Here is a 21,751-nt window from a genome sequence, read left to right on the forward strand (position 1 = left end):
CATGGGTATATGTAAAAAGACACCCCAAAACACATTCCCCAACTTCTACTGAATAAGGAGATACCAGATGTGTGACACTTTTTTGCAGCCTAGGTGGGCAAAGGGGCCCATATTCCAAAGAGCACCTTTCGGATTTCACTCGTCATTTTTTACAGAATTTGATTTCAAACTCCTTACCACACATTTGGGCCCCTAGAATGCCAGGGCAGTATAACTACCCCACAAGTGACCCCATTTTGGAAAGAAGACACCCCAAGGTATTTCGTGAGGGGCATGGCGAGTTCCTAGAATTTTTTATTTTTTGTCACAAGTTAGTGGAAAATGATGATTTTTTTTTTTTTTTTTTTTTTCATACAAAGTCTCATATTCCACTAACTTGTGACAAAAAATAAAAACTTCCATGAACTCGCCATGCCCATCAGTGAATACCTTGGGGTCTCTTCTTTCCAAAATGGGGTCACTTGTGGGGTAGTTATACTGCCCTGGCATTCTAGGGGCCCAAATGTGTGGTAAGGAGTTTGAAATCAAATTCTGTAAAAAATGACGAGTGAAATCCGAAAGGTGCTCTTTGGAATATGGGCCCCTTTGCCCACCTAGGCTGCAAAAAAGTGTCACACATCTGGTATCTCCGTACTCAGTAGAAGTTGGGGAATGTGTTTTGGGGTGTCATTTTACATATACCCATGCTGGGTGAGAGAAATATCTTGGCAAAAGACAACTTTTCCCATTTTTTTATACAAAGTTGGCATTTGACCAAGATATTTATCTCACCCAGCATGGGTATATGTAAAAAGACACCCCAAAACACATTCCCCAACTTCTACTGAATAAGGAGATACCAGATGTGTGACACTTTTTTGCAGCCTAGGTGGGCAAAGGGGCCCATATTCCAAAGAGCACCTTTCGGATTTCACTCGTCATTTTTTACAGAATTTGATTTCAAACTCCTTACCACACATTTGGGCCCCTAGAATGCCAGGGCAGTATAACTACCCCACAAGTGACCCCATTTTGGAAAGAAGACACCCCAAGGTATTTCGTGAGGGGCATGGCGAGTTCCTAGAATTTTTTATTTTTTGTCACAAGTTAGTGGAAAATGATGATTTTTTTTTTTTTTTTTTTTTTCATACAAAGTCTCATATTCCACTAACTTGTGACAAAAAATAAAAACTTCCATGAACTCGCCATGCCCATCAGTGAATACCTTGGGGTCTCTTCTTTCCAAAATGGGGTCACTTGTGGGGTAGTTATACTGCCCTGGCATTCTAGGGGCCCAAATGTGTGGTAAGGAGTTTGAAATCAAATTCTGTAAAAAATGACGAGTGAAATCCGAAAGGTGCTCTTTGGAATATGGGCCCCTTTGCCCACCTAGGCTGCAAAAAAGTGTCACACATCTGGTATCTCCGTACTCAGTAGAAGTTGGGGAATGTGTTTTGGGGTGTCATTTTACATATACCCATGCTGGGTGAGAGAAATATCTTGGCAAAAGACAACTTTTCCCATTTTTTTATACAAAGTTGGCATTTGACCAAGATATTTCTCTCACCCAGCATGGGTATATGTAAAATGACACCCCAAAACACATTCCCCAACTTCTACTGAATACGGAGATACCAGATGTGTGACACTTTTTTGCAGCCTAGGTGGGCAAAGGGGCCCATATTCCAAAGAGCACCTTTCGGATTTCACTCGTCATTTTTTACAGAATTTGATTTCAAACTCCTTACCACACATTTGGGCCCCTAGAATACCAGGGCAGTAGAACTACCCCACAAGTGACCCCATTTTGGAAAGAAGAGACCCCAAGGTATTCGCTGATGGGCATAGTGAGTTCATAGAACTTTTTATTTTTTGTCACAAGTTAGTGGAATATGAGACTTTGTAATAAAAAAAAAAAAAAAAAAAAAAATCATCATTTTCCGCTAACTTGTGACAAAAAATAAAAAGTTCTATGAACTCACTATGCCCATCAGTGAATACCTTAGGGTGTGTACTTTCCGAAATGGGGTCATTTGTGGGGTGTTTGTACTGTCTGGCCATTGTAGAACCTCAGGAAACATGACAGGTGCTCAGAAAGTCAGAGCTGCTTCAAAAAGCGGAAATTCACATTTTTGTACCATAGTTTGTAAACGCTATAACTTTTACCCAAACCATTTTTTTTTTACCCAAACATTTTTTTTTTATCAAAGACATGTAGGACAATAAATTTAGAGCAAAATTTATATATGGATCTTGTTTTTTTTGCAAAATTTTACAACTGAAAGTGAAAAATGTCATTTTTTTGCAAAAAAATCGTTAAATTTCGATTAATAACAAAAAAAGTAAAAATGTCAGCAGCAATGAAATACCACCAAATGAAAGCTCTATTAGTGAGAAGAAAAGGAGGCAAAATTCATTTGGGTGGTAAGTTGCATGACCGAGCAATAAATGGTGAAAGTAGTGTAGGTCAGAAGTGTAAAAAGTGGCCTGGTCTTTCAGGGTGTTTAAGCACTGGGGGCTGAGGTGGTTAATGTCTTCAGGGATATTTCTGAGTCTGATATTATTCCTTCTAGACCTATCCTCAAGGTCTGCTAATTTCAGTTTCATGGCAGCAATCTCATCCTGTGTCTCATTATAGGAATCCACTAGGGAGTTGTGTACTTCCTTCAATCCCTCCATCTTTTCCTCAAGGTGCGCAGTGCAATCCCCAATGGCCGTGATGTCTGCCCTTATAGGGTTTAAAGCTGACTGAATATCTGAGTCTATAGAACTTTTCAGGTCTGCCATTAAATCTTGCATAGCAGATCCTATCATATTCAGAGCTTGTATTAGGGCTCATGTTAAAGTTAGACTTTGCCCCTGCTGGAGAGCTTTGGGCAGAGCCCCCACTCATATGACTAGTTTTACTTGCAGGGGAAATATGTCAGACTCAGACTCCTACCAGCTCTTCATGGACCTGCTGCCTCGTGGTGCGCATGTTGCTGGAGTTCATTGGTGTCTGTGCTGCCTTCTGCATGTGCCGGGTGCCATCTTGGGTTGGTGCTGCTGTGAAGAAAGAGGTAATTTTTTGGGGGGAACCAGGGTTTTTCCTCGTCATCTCCAGTGTCTTCCTGGGGGTGGAGAGGAGTCTGCTCCAGCGCAGTTTGGGTGCCTCTGGGGCGCTTTATAATGCTGTACTCGGCTGTGGCTCCGCAAAAAATTCTGATCGGATGCGGACCAAAAATACTTTCGTGTTCATGAGTCCTAAGTCTTGAGATTCATTCACTTCAATGGGGTCACAAAAGATGTGGACAGCACACTCGTCTGCTGTCCTCATCCGTATATCCATTCTGGGCCCTGCAAAAAAAAATAGAACATGTCCTATTCTTGTCTGCATTATGGACAAGGATAGGACTGTTCTGTTAGGGGCCGGACTTTCCGTTCTGCAAAATGTGGAATACACACGGCCGATATCCAACATTGGGGATCCGCAATTTGCCACCTGCAAAACTGCCAACGGTCGTGTGCATGAGCCTATAATATGATAAATCTCCACAAAAGGTATGTTTCTCCTGCTCTCCCCAGCTTTACCTACTGCTATCAGCAGTTTAGCAGTCTCTTTAATGTAGTGACAGAGACCTGATTCCAGCGCTGTGCCACTCATTTGTTTTCTTGCAGTAGTTTATTACAAAATCACACTTTATTAGGTGCAGCGCAAGCCAAGCCAGGAGTCCTCTCAATTACCAGAAAACTGGTGTAAATAGGATAAATTTGTCTCTGCTGGTGGCCTTCCCGACCTTTTGGAAAAGCGGCAAGGGCAGCGTTAAAAGAGACCCTTTTTATTTTTTTTGCATTTAAAAAGTCACAAACACACAGCTTGCGACTTTTTAAGGCCACTTTTCTTGGACAAGGAAGATGATAAATTTCCCCCCAAAGTGTATATAAATAGTATGCTTTAATCCATAGGTACTTCACTTGAAGGCACACAGCCGTCCATGGAGGCAAATAGGGGGTCAGTTTAAGGCTACATGCACACGAACGTATTTTGTTTCCGTGTCCATTCCGTTTTTTTTTGCGGATAGGATGCGGACCCATTCATTTCAATAGGTCTGCAAAAAATGCAGTCAGCACACAATGTGCTGTCCGCATCACTTTGTCCGTTCCGTAGCCCTGCAAAAAAAATAGAACATGTCCTATTCTTGTCCTTTTTAGGCATTGTTACAATGTATTTGCAAAAAAAAAAAAACGTTTGTTTGTTTTTTTGCGGACCGCAAAACACACATATGGTCGTGTGCATATATCCTAAGGGTAAACCTTAGAGGGAGTTCCATTTGGGCATGGCCTAGGACTAGTTAGAAAATCAAGGCCATTAAGGTTTTCGGTGCACCGTGGGCTGGGCCACTTAGTTCAGTGTACCTGGCTGTAAACAGGTTATTGCTTGTGGTTTTGAAATCTCAGGGTCTGTCAATCAAACAAGGGGGGAGTGTTGTGCAGTGTTACTGGCAGAGTGATGGTTCACCAATTGGAGCAGCCCCACAAAAACCCATTTTGTATAAATGTAGACCGAAACATTTCTCAGGATTAGAGGACCAGGTTTCATAGGAGATGTATGGTTATGTTTCAGGGTAACTAACCTACATGGCGGTATGCTTACTTTGGAACTGATTTTGGAGGTGACAGACTCCCTTTAGTGAAGTGGGAGACTTACAAATGACCATATTTTGGATCTGTATGTATTGAGTTACCCTTAATAACTTGTTGTATCAGTCTCAAACTTGTTATTACATTTTATAAGATGCATAATCCATAGAAGCAGAAATATTTTGGTTTCTGTCGTCAGTATAGCCAGACTTGTAAACAAGTTACATCATAGGGCGCTATGGATATAATGTGAAGCGTCTTTCAGCTGCTCAGCAGGTGCACATGGACATAGGACCTCCGGCTGCCCCATGAATACATACATTCTGATCTATGATATCACCTCGTTCCTTGGATTAGGGCACCCCGCTTCAGATAGAACTGTGTACTTGATCTGCTGTGTGGCCAGCCCTGTTTATGAAATGCTATCTACATAGTGAAAGGTGTAAGCAGATCTAGATCTCTGAGCTATTTACAGCATATCCACTGGCAGAGCTCTAGTAATCCTAGTTCGCTGTAGTGCTGCAGTACTTAAAGGGGTATTCCCATCTGGGATATTTATGGCATATCAATAGCATATGCCATAAATGTCTGATAGATAGGGGTCCAACCTCTGGGAGCCTCTCCTATCTCCAGAATGGAACCTCAAAGTGAATGAACAGCAGACCACACATGCATAGCCGCCTTCCTTTCACGGCTATGGGACTTCCGAAACCGCCGAGTGCTGGCTCAGCTCTCATGGCCTGTGCCACTCAATTTGATCATGTCCAATAGAAGTAAGCAATCAACAAGGGATCTCTGTTGTGTTTAACGGCTGTTTGTATGACACTTAGGGACACTCTGCTGTCAGGCATAAAGTTTGGTGACAATGTTTGACACTTACTGCACAATGCTCCAGTCTAAGGCCTCATGCACACGACTGTTGTTCTGGTCCGCATCCGAGCCACAGTTTTTGCGGCTCGGGTGCGGACCCATTCACTTCAATGGGGCCGCCAAAAGATGCAGACAGCACTCCGTGTGCTGTTCGCATCCGTTGCTCCGTTCCGTCACCCTGCAAAAAAAAATATAACATGTCCTATTCTTGTCCATTTTGCAAACAAGAATAGGCATTTCTACAATGGGCCGCCTGTTCCGGAAATTGCGGAAGGCACACGGGCGGCTTCCGTGTTTTGCGGAGCCGCAATTTGCGGACTGAAAAAAAAACGGAACGGTTGTGTGCATGAGGCCTTAAACAGCTGACCCTGGAGAAAAAAAACAACACAAAATACATACAAAATGTAGCAAAATATGTGTTTTCATCGTACAGGTGTAGTGATTTTTGTGTCTGCCCAAATGATCTATTACCCGATGCATAAGCATTTCGCTCATTCATCAGGTAACTGGCGGAACTTTTAGGCCTCTTTCACACGGGTGTCGCGTGTAAGGACCGGACCGTATAGGATGCGGGTGCGTTGTGGGAAAATGCATGATTTTTCCGTGCGAGTGCAAAGCTTTTTAATGCGTTTTGCACGCGCGTGAGAAAAATCTGCATGTTTGGTACCCAGACCCGAACCCGGACTTCTTCACATAACCATGTTATAAGGGAGAATAATAAAGATCGGGTCGCCATCCCGATCGTCACCTAGCAACCATGCGTGAAAATCGCACCGCATCCGCACTTGCTTGCGGATGCTTGCGATTTTCACTCAGCCCCATTCACTTCTATGGGGCCTGCGCTGCGTGAAAAACGCAGAATATAGAGCATGCTGCGATTTTCACGCAACGCACAAGTGATGCGTAAAAATCACCGCTCATGTGCACAGCCTCATAGAAATGAATGGGTCCGGATTCAGTGCGGGTGCAATGCGTTCACCTCACGTGGAAAACTCGCCCGTGTGAAAGAGGCCTTACACTGCCAGATAATAGCTAATGAGCATTCCTATAAACACTCGCTATTATCTGGCGGATTCTCGGCCAATGTAAAGGTGGATTTAGACAGGCCGACTGATCGGCCGATTGTCATGAAGGAAGCGCTCCTTCCCGACAGTCGGCTGCTTGTTAAGTGAAGGAGACCGTGCATTTACATGCAGCGATCTCCTTCACTGTATGAGGATAGGGATTGCTATAGTGATTCACCCGTCCTCACACAGAATTATGGTTTCTGGGCAGCAGATCGCTGTTTAGACCATACGATTTGCTGCCCAGAAATTATGATGGGTGGTGCCTGCATGAAAGACAGGATTACCCAATGAATGATCTTTTTGCTTGTTCATCAGGTGATTGGCAGCACATTTAGATGGCCAGATGATCGGGAACAACTGTTCGCAGGAATGGATGTTCCCAATAATCTGGACGATTATTGGTGCATCTACAGTGGGGGAAATAATTATTTGACCCCTCACTGATTTTGTAAGTTTGTCCAATGACAAAGAAATGAAAAGTCTCAGAACAGTATCATTTCAATGGTAGGTTTATTGTAACAGTGGCAGATAGCACATCAAAAGGAAAATCGAAAAAATAACTTTAAATAAAAGATAGCAACTGATTTGCATTTCATTGAGTGAAATAAGTATTTGAACCCTCTAACAAAAAAAGACTTAATACTTGGTGGAAAAACCCTTGTTTGCAAGCACAGAGGTCAAACGTTTCTTGTAATTGATGACCAAGTTTGCGCACATTTTAGGAGGAATGTTGGTCCACTCCTCTTTGCAGATCATCTCTAAATCCCTAAGGTTTCGAGGCTGTCTCTGTGCAACTCTGAGCTTGAGCTCCCTCCATAGGTTTTCGATTGGATTAAGGTCCGGAGACTGACTAGGCCACTCCATGACCTTAATGTGCTTCTTCACGAGCCACTCCTTTGTTGCCTTTGCTGTATGTTTTGGGTCATTGTCGTGCTGGAACACCCATCCACGACCCATTTTCAGTTTCCTGGCAGAGGGAAGGAGGTTGTCGCTCAGGATTTCCGCAATACCCATTCCCCATAGCTCTGTGTGCTTTTATTGTGTAAAAAAAATCGACTTGATACATATGCAAATTAACCTGAAATGAGTCCTGTACGTTAGATGAGTCAGGGACAGGACTCATCTCAGGTTAATTTGCACATGCATCAATTCGTTTTTTTTTTACACAATAAAAGCACACAGAGCTATGGGGACTGGGTATTGCGGATGTGCTAGCTGCCATCTAGCAACCCATGTCCTCAGCTCTATACCCAAAATCTCGGTGACAGGTTCCCTTTAAGAGTACATGCACACGTTCAGGATTCATGTGCGGAGAATCCGCACTGAAATCCGCAGCAGTTTGCAGGCAAATCTGTGCGGTCAATCCGCATCAATTGGTCCAGATTTGCATGCGGATTCGGTGCAGATTTTACTAAGTGAATAAAGAAAATCCGGTCAGGGAAAATAAAATAAATTGACATGCTGCAGATTTTAAAATCCGCGCATAGAATACAATGTGCATGCCCTACGGTGCGGATTTTCCGCACGCAAATCCACGCGGAAACTCTGCACGCAATCCTGATTGTGTGCATTTAGCCTAAAGGGCCCTTTAGGAGTGAGGTTGAGACTTCCACTAATAATACTGATAGTACATTGATTCTTATCAAACACAATGTTAGCAGCCTTTTTGTTGTTTTTTGTATTATGTTACTTTTTTTTTTGGCTAAAATACTCTGGCCAAATGTTTGGCATTGTTTATGGTGTTTTAATAATATTTTCAATTTAATTTTGACAACTCTGGTACAAGAAGACACTATTTATCAACACGTGAAAAATTTGTTGTCAGATGCACAGTGGCCATAAAGCATGAATGAGCGTGTTTCTGATGAACAGCACATGCCCTGTAATTCTTCTTAACACTGTCTATAAAGTTTTCCTCCCTGGCTTTCATGAACCGCGTTGTTACCAAAGATGGCTTGTAGCATTCCACTTCTAGAACTGTAAATTGTACCTGAGCTTTACTACTTTTAGCAGACCTCTCTAAACATGGGAGCCTTTCTCTTCAGTAGTAGAGATTGCAGAGTGTCCCACAAAAAAAAAAAAAAAATCATCTTTCCATATGTTTATAGCGTTAACTTGAAGAACTTTGCAATTGTGATATAAACCAAGTAGTTTGAGTGTTGAGTGAGTGAAATCAGTTAATTTCATGTTATTTCAGAAGGAAATGTAGTATTTGATTTAGGCAGTTTTATGGTTAAAAAAAGTAGTAAATGTTTGTTCATGCTGTACTTGTGTAATAGTTTGCAACTTTTCACTCCTCTTGCCGCTTTTGAAAAATGGCGAGGGAAAGTAGTGAAGCTACAGAGGGAGGGAGCGTAGCCAGCATTTTGTGATAAAAGCCAGAAAATGGCAAAAAAGTGCTGCAAATCTACACTAGATCACAACAGGAGTAGATTTAGATGTGCCAAATTTATTAAGAGGCTTTTGACTTTGAGTTTGTCTCATTTCATGCTGACGATCTTCAGTTTAAGGTGGGTGTATGAAATACCAGTTTTGATAAATATGAAAAGCTGCCTGACTTCTGCTATAGGATGTCATGCATCCATGGATGATAATAATGTGAGTTGTTTTTTCTGCTGTAAAGGTAGGCACTAAGTTTAGGGCTGCATGGCAAAATTGGGCACAGGTGTGGCACGAACAAGGATCGCAGTGTAGCACTGCAGCCATAGAAATGATCGGTGGTCGCAACACGTTAACCTTGGCCACACTCATTTCTACGGCTACAATGCTACACTGCAATCCTTGTTTGCGCAACACATGTCTTAACTGTTTGTTTATGGGCCCTTTATAAAGGAGGTCACACCCATTAACTCTTCACATCTTTTTTTCCTTTCGGTCTAAGACTGAGTTCACACGGGCGAGTATTCCGCGCGGGTGCAATGCGGGAGGTGAACGCATTGCACCCGCACTGAATACCAACCCATTCATTTCTATGGGGCTGTTCACATGAGCGGTGATTTTCACGCATCACTTGTGCGTTGCGTGAAAATCGCAGCATGCTCTATATTCTGCGTTTTTCACGCAACGCAGGCCCCATAGAAGTAAATGGGGTTGCGTGAAAATCGCAAGCATCCGCAAGCAAGTGCGGATGCGGTGCGATTTTCACGCACGGTTGCTAGGAGACGATAGGGATGGAGACCCGATTATTATTATTTTCCCTTATAACATGGTTATAAGGGAAAATAATAGCATTCTGAATACAGAATGCATAGTAAAATAGCGCTGGAGGGGTTAAAAATAAATAAATAATAATTTAACTCACCTTTATACACTTGATCGCGGAGCCGGCATCTCCTTCTGTCTTCATCTTAGCTGTGTGGAGCAACAGGACCTGTAGTGACGTCACTCCGGTCATCACATGATCCATCACCATGGTAAAAGATCATGTGATGGATCATGTGATGACCGGAGGGACGTCACCACAGGTCCTGTTGCTCCACACAGCTAAGATGAAGACAGAAGGAGATGCCGGCTCCGCGATCAAGTGGATAAAGGTGAGTTAAATTATTATTTATTTTTTAACCCCTCCAGCGCTAGTTTACTATGCATTCTGTATTCAGAATGCTATTATTTTCCCTTATAACCATGTTATAAGGGAAAATAATACAATCCACAGAACACCGATCCCAAGCCCAAACTTCTGTGAAGAAGTTTGGGTTTGGGTACCAAACATGCGCGATTTTTCTCATGCGAGTGCAAAACGCATTACAATGTTTTGCACTCGCGTGGAAAAATCGTGCGTGTTCCCGCAACGCACCCGCACATTTTCCCGCAACGCCCGTGTGAACTCAGCCTAAGCTATTTGTTGGGAGTAGGCTGCGAAGTATGCTACTGCTCAGGGCATTCAGTGGCATATGTTCACAATTGGTTCCTATTGTAATAATGTTTTACTATACAATGAAAGTAAAGTTATACCAGTGCTTACTCATTTGGTGTACACAAGGCACATGGGACCATATTGATACTTTCAGCATAAGCACCTGGAGCTGGCCATACACATTAGATGAATGTCGGCCAAATCTGGCAATTTTCGGTAGAATTGGGCAACCATCTAATTTGTATAGGGGCCCCTGACCGACAGCAGATTTCAGAGGACAGAACTAGCAGGCTGATTTCAACTGCCCGATCCTTTTGTTCTGTGGGAGATCCTTTTGTTCTGTGGGAGATAAGCCACTGCCAGACGAGTTTGCCTACTGAGAACCCCTGCTTGTTTGGCCAGGTCGAGAAGGCATGTGTATATGAAAATTTGGAGTGATAGCTGTCAACTGACTGAGTTTGTGACTGACAGAAGCCATATGTGTATGGCCAGCTTCTGCTGTACTTATCACCAATTTTGTATTATTGAATTATAGGAGTCTTCCAGAACTCAAATATCGGTGACTAACCTCAGGATAAGTCATCAATATCTGATCAGTGAGGGTCTGACTTCCAGCACCCCCGTGATCTTCTGTTGGAGGGGGCCTTTTGAGATCATTTCCAATGGTCACATAACCTTTCTGCAGGTCAGTCCTGTTAAAATGAATGGGACCGAGTTGCAATACCAAGAAAAGGCGCTGTAAAATGAACAGTGCTGTACTTGGTATATTATGAACAGTGCTCAGATGAGCTCTGTGGCTTGGACCTCCATCGGTCAATCTGATATTATCAATCTGAGGATTAGTGTTGAGATTCAAATGATCACAGCACTCATCTATTACTGGTTTTCACAGGGTGCTCGTCTAGATTGGTCCCCAACTCCACCTCGGGAACCATTTCGTCCTTATATATACAAATTGACAGCACTCCAGAGTTGAAGGTGAAGTAATTAATGATTTTATTCAGCTGGACATAATTTCAGCCAACGTTTCGGGCTATATGCAGCCCTTCATCAGGCTGACAAACAAAAAGAAGATAATTCATGATCGTATATGATGCAGGTCTCCATGATATAATATGATATACAAATCATGCCAAGGGAATTGATAATCATTTATGATAATGCAGGTCACCTTCGATTCTCAGACGTACTAATGCAAAATATGGCATGTTGCTGTACCAATGCATGATCATGCCGTGGAACATATTTTATGAATATATCCGGATAAATGAAATGGCAATACAGGTATACAGAGTATTTCAAAAACAAGTCAGGATAAATCGATGACAATACAGGTATACGGAATACCTCCAGAGACTGGGTATGCCATCAAGAAAACCTAAAAAGATGATATTATGCTGTACCAAATATCTGGAATATGAATTAATTTAATTTTATTTTTTTTAATATAAAAAAAAAAACCTAAATAGCGATGTAACATATATTATACAAGATAGCGGGGCAGCATATATCTTATAGTAGAGGAATACAAGGTATCCTAAAATCTCAGGTTTAACTATGTATAAAAACCCATATATACATCAGGAACCATACTGGCTAAATACATAAGCTTATAGGTTGAATACATAGGCATTTAGGCTGAATACATCTGAGGATTAATTATCATTGTGACCCCACTACATTTTCTGTGTGTATCTCCAGTTTGTTATTAGGTGCCAGTCTTACTCGTTTCACGTTTGAATTTTCATCTTGTGTTTTAGGCCTTAAATAACCATGCATATTTACACAAAATGATGGATTTATAACATGATTTAAATGGTAAAAATTGTATTCAATAGGGAGGCTCTCAAGTAGAAGCTATGGAAGTTGAAGCCACTGAGTAAGGAGTTGAACTCCGAAACACATTTGGTTTTTGGCATTTTGTAATTCATATATTTTTCTTGCATGCAAGCGATATCTACTTAATTTTGCAGCCAACTTTGAGAGCCCCACTCCAGAACCAACAAGTGGAGGAGGGGAGTATTGCGGTAGTAAAACTATGTATGCGTGTACTACTTTGGGTTATGTGGCAGACCAACCATGTCCCAGTGGCGGATTACAATAGGGACCCCAACGCCCACATACTGTGGCGGGGCATGGGAGCAGATAGTTCCCTGCCCCGCCGCCGATCAACGCCATAGGCTTCAGGTCTAGTAGGCCTGAGGCCTATGCGGTAATGAAATCCTGGAGCGGGCGTGCGTGATGACGTCATCACGTGCTCCTGTGCCGGGACGCAGCACAGTTAAGTGTGCGTGCCTGGACATAGGTGAGCATTTAGCTTTTAGTTTTTATTTTATTTTATTTGCCAACTTTGGGGAACACACAGAAGGACAAGTGAAGAGACAGTACAGCGGGGGAAAATTGCAGTATGGGGGCAAATTACTATGTGGGGGGAAAATATTATGGTGGGATTACTGTGTGGGGGCAAATTACTATGTGGGGGAAACTACTGTGTGAGGGCAGTGTGGGGGAAATTACTATATAGGGGCCGTGTGGGGGCCTTGCTATTGGGGAGGCACTGTATGGGCAATTCTATTATTTTGGGGACACTATACAGGGATTATTACGTGGAGCACAGGTAATAAGGACATTTGGGGTAATTTATCAAACTGGTGTAAAGTAGAACTGGCTTAGTTGCCCATAGCAACCAATTAGATTCCACCTTTCATTTTTGACAGTTTTTTTTGGGAATCCAGTTCTGCTTTACATCAGTTAGATAAATGACCCCAATTATGTCTACTGGGGGTCACTATTTTTTCAGCAGTATAGTACCTGGGACATTGCGGAGCACAACGGGCACAGTATTGGGGGTGGCAGCAGGATGACACTGTGGGGACACCAGGATGGGGAGGTTGATGGAAAAATTGAGAAATCTAACATGTCTGTGTTACAAACTCTGTAGAGACGAGATGCGGCTAAAATAATTTGTCATGGCGGTCTAACGGAGGAGAAGAGGAAAGAGAAGGTCTACATGACAGGAGATGTCCCTGAATGTAAGAGGTATGTGGTGCTGGATTCTCCTCCAAGTCTTTTTTATTATAATTATATGTATTTTAAATTTGGCAACCAAATTTTTCTGTTTAGGAGCCAATTTGGGGTATTTTTTTTTATTCTGGAGATGTCATATGGCCTAGGAAGAGACTGTGGCGCTCATGAAGCACCGCAGCCTCTTCATACAAAAAAAAGGACTAAACTAAAATGGAGGGGAGGGGTGCAAGTTGGTTAGACAACCCCGGGCCTATCATGCACTTAATCCGCCCCTGCCATGCCCATATGAGTCCATGAAAGCCACTGACATTACAGAGATGGCTCTCCTTTTTTATGCAATTATGAGATTGCAATGTTTTTTACACTGTCACCGCAAAAGGGTGATAATAATTAGATGTACCCTAAATGAAGTCAATAAACAAGCCTCATACAGCTATGTCGATGGACAAATAATTTTCAAACGCAGAAATGCAAAAAACCCAGCATCCTTAGGCTACTTTCACACTCGCGTTTTGGCTTTCCGTTTGTGAGATCCGTTCAGGGCTCTTACAAGCGGTCCAAAGAAGCGGTTTTGCCCTAATGCATTCTGAATGGAAAAGAATCCGCTCAGAATGCATCAGTTTGGCTCCGTTCCGTCTCCATTCCGCTTTGGAGGCGGACAGCGTTTTGGTGTCCATCTGGCGAAACTGAGCCAAACAGATCCATCCTGACACACAATGTAAGTCAATGCGGACGGATCCGTTTTCACTGACACAATATGGCACAATAGAAAACGGATCCGTCCCCCATAGACTTTCAATGGTGTTCAAGACGAATCTGTTTTGGCTATGTTAAAGATGATACAAACGGATGCGTTTGTGCAGATCCATGACGGATCCGCACCAAACATGAGTGTGAAAATAGCCTTAAAAGAAATCTGTCACCAGTGACCTCCTTATCCAGCTGCCTGCATAGACATAGTTGTGGTTCACCTGATTAAAACCCTCTTTTCTTCTTTTGTTGACCCGAGGCTCTATTCCTGTGTTATCATACTTTTTCTTAATATTCAAATTACTATTTGGTGCAATGAAGGCATCACTATTGCTCTTATTGCACCCAAGATCCACTCCTTTCTGTGGCCACCCCCGCCCTGGCTGCTTTAATTGACAGGGCCAAATAGTGACAAAGGAGAGAAGAAGAATATGACCCCCGAAAGGAAGCTTCATTGCAGTGGGAAGGCCCTCGTTGCACCAAACACCTAATTTGCATATAAGAAACAAGTATCATAACTTGGAAATGGAGCCTTTCAAGAAAAACAGCGTAACTACAGCTATATGTCTACACAAACAGTTTGATAGGGACAGACTGACTACCTTTATGTACCAAACCAGGCCAGATTCTTAAAGGGTAAATATCCTGCTGTTCCCACATTGTTGCTCTGGTCCCTGCTGCTCTGATTTTCATACAGCCCCTTGCTTTTTGGCAGTTTTTTTTACATTCTCTTGTTAAGTGCACCATTGTCATGAAGTGAAGACTTTACAGTATCACAGTGCATGTTTGGTCTTAAAGTGATATTGTAATTTGTAATGCGGCCGGTGTGGGCCCACTGTGCCTTCAGAACAGAATAGGCTTGGGGTTACTGAGGGCTTTGCCAAAGTGGAGCCCTGGATTTCACTCATGTCTGGACTTCTTTACAGGGGCCACCAAGCTGTTTCTCAAAAGTGTAGTCTCCATTCAGAAGATGCTGACCCGGGCAGGTCAAGAGACACCAGTGCATGACACCAAGAGGACAGGCAAAAGTGTGGTCAATGGACAAGCTGAGGTTTAGGACAGGCAGAGTTTCAGTTACAGTAGTGTGGCAATAGGTCTGGATAGGCGGCACAAGGTCAATATGTTTATCAGGCAGGGGTCAGGCACAGGAGATCATAACAATACAATAGTGCACCTTCAGAGAACTAGACAACCTAGGAACCTATAGCTCAGGCACTTTTCCATAAGAGAAGGCACCCTGTATATCTCGAGCAATGCTGTTAATTGGGGACAGATGAGACCGTATGCGGTGGCCCTTTCAGAGCCAGGAAAAGATTGAGCCCTAAGGAAACAAGCAAAAGGACACAGGGAAAGCCATGAGCGGGCTGCAGGGGTGAGGGTGAATACTCCAGTGGCTGTGCTCGTCTAGAGAGAGCAGATGTTGATGGGCACAGACTGCTGGCATCACATCACATGCTTCTTGTATACTTCCATGATTGTGTAATTGTGTGATATATGTAGAGCATTTTATATCATTAAAAATCAGAAAAATTATTTCACTTAAAACATTGCTTACAAACATCCCATGGAGCTGCCTGGCGTGGTCATGTGCATGCAGGGCTACTGCTCCATATCCTGGTGGAGGGGGACAGCGGTCAGACCCCTGATGAGTGTTAGTTGACTGCTAGAATATCACTTTACAGTTATAAATGGACAGTACAATCTGAGCAGTTCATTAGTACTGTAATGAAAAAGGCAAAGCATATCTAATACAATCATAGCCACACACTCCTAGCCCAAAAATTTAAGCATTTGTATGGATTGTAGTAATTGTAGAAAAAAACAGAACTTAGCCACTAAAATATACATGATTTCCAAACAAAAGTACTAAAGGTTATCACTACAGTGCACTAGTCACCATTTGGTGTAGATCATTCACATTGTCTTCTGTTACAAATGTGCACCTACACCAAAGCATATTAGTTTTTCCCTTAAAATACTGAAGCAGGGCCTATCAAGTATCGCATTCCATTTTTAGTATAGTATTGGCACCACAACCTCTTCACCCCTATAGTTACATTACAGACCACCAACACTGACAATAGTGTACAAATAATACATGTTAGGGTTGTTGTTGTTTTTTGTAAATGTTACTTACCCTAGAGATAACAAGAGGCTGATTAAAATCTATGCCTCCAGTCAACCTGAATCCCCAAGGAGCAGGTCCTGGTAGGACCACATTTTGTGGCATTTTTGCTTTCCTATGAGAAGATTTAGTGATGTGTAGAAAAATAAAAAAATAAAATGATGTCTCAGATCCAGAATCCTACAATTATAGCCTCCTTCAAGCAGCAGCTGAAACAGCCCAACTTCCTGATGCCTAATGATCTTCTCTTTATCCTTTTCCTCAGACTGACGTCACAGCCTGGACTGGAGACCTAGAGAGAAGAGAGTACGAGGGGAGGAGAATGAACAGAGAAAGAAAGACAGCGAGGGATGTGTTTTGGAGCTGGCATTCCTAAACCTCAGGACACTTCAGTCATTACAGCTGCAGTATATTAACTCTTAAATTGGCCCTGCATCTTGTGTTCATTCATGTTCAGTTCTCTTCACACACAAGAGTAGTTACCTAATTTTAACAATGATGTCATTTTTTGATTTTTGCCAGAACCTGCATTTATATCTGTTAATGCTTTTGTATTTTCCAGGCAATACTTGTTTAGACCCAAATTACTGTACATTATTCTGAAGTCATTTCAGCAGACATTACTTTTCCCCCTTTACACAGTTTGCAGTTTAATACAGGGCTCCAGATTGTGACTAATATATGTTTGTCAATGCCACCAAAAAATGTCATTTGGCTCCTAACTTTGCATGAAGTGGCTCCTCAGAAACAGTGCCACACATTTATTTTGGTTGTGCTTGGTACTGCAGCTCAGCTCCAGAGAAGTGAATTAGATGTAATACCACACACAACCTGTGATCAGGTGTGACACTTTTTTTTGGAGGAACACAGTCATGTTTCACTTAGGCCTCCTGCACACGGACGTGTGTGCCCCGTGGCTGTGCTGCAGCCCGCAAATCACGAACACAGACCGTGGGGCAGCCGCAGCGGATCGCGGACCCGTAAAAAGATAGGACATGTTCTATCTTTTTGTGGAACTGAAGTACGGGACGAAACCCCACGGAAGCACTGCATTTCTATGCAATTTTGCCGGTTGTAGTAAAAGCTCTGTGCACTTGTTTCCAGATTCTTGTATCATAGTCTAGCCCAGTGATAGCGAACCTTTTACAGACTGAGTGCCCAAACTGCAACCCAAAATCCACTTATTTATCGCAAAGTGCCAACACTACAATTTAACCTGAATACTACAGTCCCATATAGTATATCTTCCATGTACTTTAACATTTGGCTATAATATCCTGCCTACATTCAGTGCGCTGCCCGTGCTGTTCATAGTGCGCCCTGCGCTGATGAATGGCAGGAGAAGTCGAAGGCATATTGGTACACCATAGACTTTTTCCTCTGAGTGCTGCCTCTGGCACCCGTGCCATAGGTTCGCTACCACTGGTCTAGTCTATTGGTATTGTATCAGTGTGTCCAAGGACACATGGTTCTACTGTCTTTCATTGCTGCTAGCATATTAGTTGTGTTTGTTGTGAATTCTATTTTCTCTTTGTTTTTGTTTTTTTATTTGTCTTGTTGGGTTATTGCAGAGCAAAGTCAGTTCTACAATGTCTTTATTTCCCTGTTACCATCTTCTGTCTGTGTCATTGTAGGACTTTGATCTCCTTCATCCGTTGCCAGTGTTGATACGTGCTTCATGTACTTTTTCTTCTAACTGTCCAGTTGTTATGCACTTCTCTCCTACTGTAAATCTTTGGAGTATCTACTCTAAGTACCAAGAGACACCGCTTGTACTTGGGAAGGGCAGCTGCTATAGGTGAAGTCCAGTTTTGTGAACAACTGGGATCGTTGTCAAGCCAGGAGCCCTGCTGAATATACAGGATGCATGGATTGGATAAATTCGGTCCCATTGTGGTGTTAACATTGTCTTACTGCTTTTTCAAACATTTGAAATTAAGTGAATACATTGTTGAAATAACAAAAAAATGTGCTTACTTTTCAAATTCCCCACCACTCCAGTGCTGATGGTTCCCTGGTTCTCTGCAAGTGTCAACCAGACGTGTCTGTAGGTGCCAGTCACTATCTGCGGCAGAAATGTGTTGAGCATATGTACATCACCTGTTCAGCCAGCAAATGGCTGCCATGGTCTTGTGTCAGGGCAACATGCCATTACTGCAACGTTGTTAAGACTGGTGGGGATGTGACCTGTGAGCAGTGGGGGTCTGGGGGACTGAATTTTTTTTGGGGGTTTTGTTATTTTAACATATATAGAGTTCATTAAAAATGTACTTAAAGTATTTTTCTGTGCTGTGTCACCTTAGCAGGACTTGATGGAACCATGAGATGTACATTTTTCAGTATCTTATTTATGCTGATGAAATTGGCATAATGGTATGTATTTGGAAATATGTTATCTATTGGTATACCTGCCAACAATGCCTAGTAATCAAGTGAGGCTGTGCTGATCATGGTGATCAGTTGTTTCAGGTACTCTTATCAATGTTGATTTCTTCCTAAAACAAATATTTCTAATCTGCTAAGACGGGGTTCATATCACGTTTTTTGTCTGACGTTTAATGTATACAAAAACGTATATGTTAAACGGATTCCTCAGACAGATCCATACAGTTCCATTGTAAAAAAATATATATATACGATAACATATATGGGTTGTTGTCTTTTTTGCAGGACTATGCAGGATTCAAAAGCGTAGTTTAATATGCGTGTGCATCCCAGCGTATATGTTATACGTAGGGCAAAAATGTGATGTGAACCCAGCCTTGTATGTGTAAATTATACAGTGTTAAAGGGGGTCTGTCAGCTACATTTTACATATTAAACTGCCCTCATTGCATTGAAGTTGATAGAAACAGTTCACAAATGGTACCTTTGTTTCCCTGGTCTGCGGCTGTGATGCTCAAAAAGCGAACTTTGAAGTGATATGCTAATAAGCTTGCATTTTCCATTGCTGCAAGTGCCCAGGCCCCCAATGCTGATCAGTGATAACTCCTCCCCTGTCTTGTAAGTCAGCCCAGTATCCTCCTTACGTCTCAGCGTCCTGAAATCCTGCGCCTGGGAACACGCACAGTACATTGCCCACTGGAGTAATTATTCCTGAATAAGATACGTAGCATCTATGTCCAAGCCACAATTCCACTATGTTGCTAAAGGAGCACTATTTCACTTTACTTCAAGTTCCTGGAAGAAATACTGTAGCATGTAATAAGAAACTTAAGAGCTGGAAGAGGTCAAGAAGGGATGCACTTAATTACGGTTTAAATGACTGGATAGGAAGCTAAAATAATGAAGCACACAAGTGCAGGTTATAGATGCTGGATTACAAAGTTACAGTAAAGTCCCCTTTTATGCAGCGTAAAATAGACTTTAGGACAGAACAGAGAAACTTTCACGACCAAATCCCAGGACTGTACGGTATGTCCCAAGAGCTGTAATTTTACTGGCGGACAGGTAATAGTTTACTAAAAGAGTAGTACATACATAAATAGTAGTAAATAGATAAAATAGGTACTATAATTTGCTAAAAAAAAAATTGTGCACAAAAATAAACACAGTGTAACAGGTTTATCATTTATTTTACACTACAATGCCTTTTGAAAGTGCTTTTATTTTTTTCAGATGCATTTGGACAATAAAAAAAATTGGTTGTAAAGATGAAACTTTCTTTTCACAAGATCCCGATTTAAAGAGATTTTTGCAAGGCTTCCTTATTGTTGACCTGTCTTTAATATAGGTAATCAATATCAGATTGGTGGGGTCCATCACCCAACACCCTCACTGATCAGCCCTTTTTCACAGGCTTTGATGCTAGAACATGTCCCTTGAGTAGGGGAATGGCAACACCCAGTTGTCAATTTATCCATAACATAAAATGGCACAATACAGAGTTTTGACTTAAAATTTGCAAGTTTTTACTAATACAGAGTTATCAGGAGAGCTGACCGGTCTTGCTTTAAAAAAAAAAAAAAAGAGTTGCATAAAAACCTCTTATTTTCGGCTGGATAGTATTTTGTCCTGAAAGGTGGGAGTATACACCACCAAATACATAGACACCAACAGGAATGTAAATAGTACATGATGGCTTGGTTGGGTAGTGCTAGGACAGTGAGGGTAGGTCTTTTTTTTAAGGCTTAGGCCCCTTTCACACGAGTAAGTTTTCCGCGCGGGTGCAATGCGTGACGTGAACGCATATCACCCGCACTGAATCCTGACCCATTCAGTTCAATGGGTCTGTGTACATGAGCGATGTTTTTCACGCATCAGTTCTGTGTTGCGTGAAAATCGCAGCATGTTCTATATTCTGCGTTTTTCACGCAGCCCTGGCCCCATAGAAGTGAATGGGGCTTTGTGAAAAACGCATTGCATCCGCAAGCAACTGCGGGTGCGATGCGTTCTTCACTGATGGTTGCTAAGGCCCCTTTCACATGGACGAGTATTCCGCGCGGATGCGATGCGTGAGTTGAACGCATTGCACCCGCACTGAATACCGACCCATTCATTTCTATGGGGCTGTTCACATGAGCGGTGATTTTCACGCATCACTTATGCGTTGCGTGAAAATCGCAGCATGCTCTATATTCTGCGTTAGAAGTGAATGGGGTTGCGTGAAAATCGCAAGCAAGTGCGGATGCAGTGCGATTTTCACGCACGGTTGCTAGGAAACGATCGGGATGGAGACCCGATCATTATTATTTTCCCTTATAACATGGTTATAAGGGAAAATAATAGCATTCTGAATACAGAATGCATAGTAAAACAGCGCTGGAGGGGTTAAAATAAAAATTATTATAATTTAACTCACCTTAGTCCACTTGATCGCATAGCCCGGCATCTCCTTCTGTCTCCTTTGTTGAATAGGACCTGTGGTGAGCATTAATTACAGGAACAGGACCTTTGATGACATCACTCCGGTCATCACATGGTACATCACATGATCTTTTACCATGGTGATGGATCATGTGATGACCGGAGTGACATCATCAAAGGTCCTGTTCCTGTAATTAATGCTCACCATAGGTACTGTTCAAAGAGGCCTTTAAACTGTTATAAACCTTCAGTTTTTTATCACGCGCGTGAAAAACGCATCAAAACGCATCGCACCCGCGCGGAAAAAACTGAACGCAATCGCAGACAAAACTGACTGAACTTGCTTGTATTTAGAACTGTGTGCTAAAATACATGTTTTCCAAGACAAAACCTCTCACTGTGTCACAATATTCATATCACCCCCCACTCCACAAAATCAAAATACTTCAATAAAAAAATATAAAATTTACATCATGGGCATCACTGTGTGCGAAAACACCCGTACTATTCAAATATGAAAAAAATACCGTATCCCATACGATGAATGGCTTAACGAAAAAAGAAAAAAATTAAAATGGCCGATTCGCTGGTTTTCATCACAAAATTGAATAAAAAGTGATAAAAAATTCATACACACCCCAAAATGGTATT

The 21,751-nt window shown here is 42.2% G+C and overlaps 1 protein-coding gene and 1 long non-coding RNA gene across 2 annotated transcripts in view; both read right to left on the minus strand.

The window, feature by feature from the left end:
- Positions 1–16,547, minus strand: part of PDLIM3 (PDZ and LIM domain 3) — a 75,722-nt gene extending 59,175 nt beyond the window's left edge. The window contains 1 exon segment of the mRNA XM_040418747.1: positions 16,307–16,547. Coding sequence (XP_040274681.1) covers positions 16,307–16,399 — 93 coding nt within the window. The 5' untranslated portion in view covers positions 16,400–16,547.
- The window catches only part of LOC120990160, a 954,651-nt gene that overhangs the window by 547,754 nt on the left and 385,146 nt on the right, over positions 1–21,751 (minus strand). The gene's annotated exons all lie outside the window — the stretch shown is intronic.

This window comes from Bufo bufo, chromosome 2 (assembly GCF_905171765.1).
Source record: "Bufo bufo chromosome 2, aBufBuf1.1, whole genome shotgun sequence".
Lineage (NCBI taxonomy): Eukaryota > Metazoa > Chordata > Amphibia > Anura > Bufonidae > Bufo > Bufo bufo.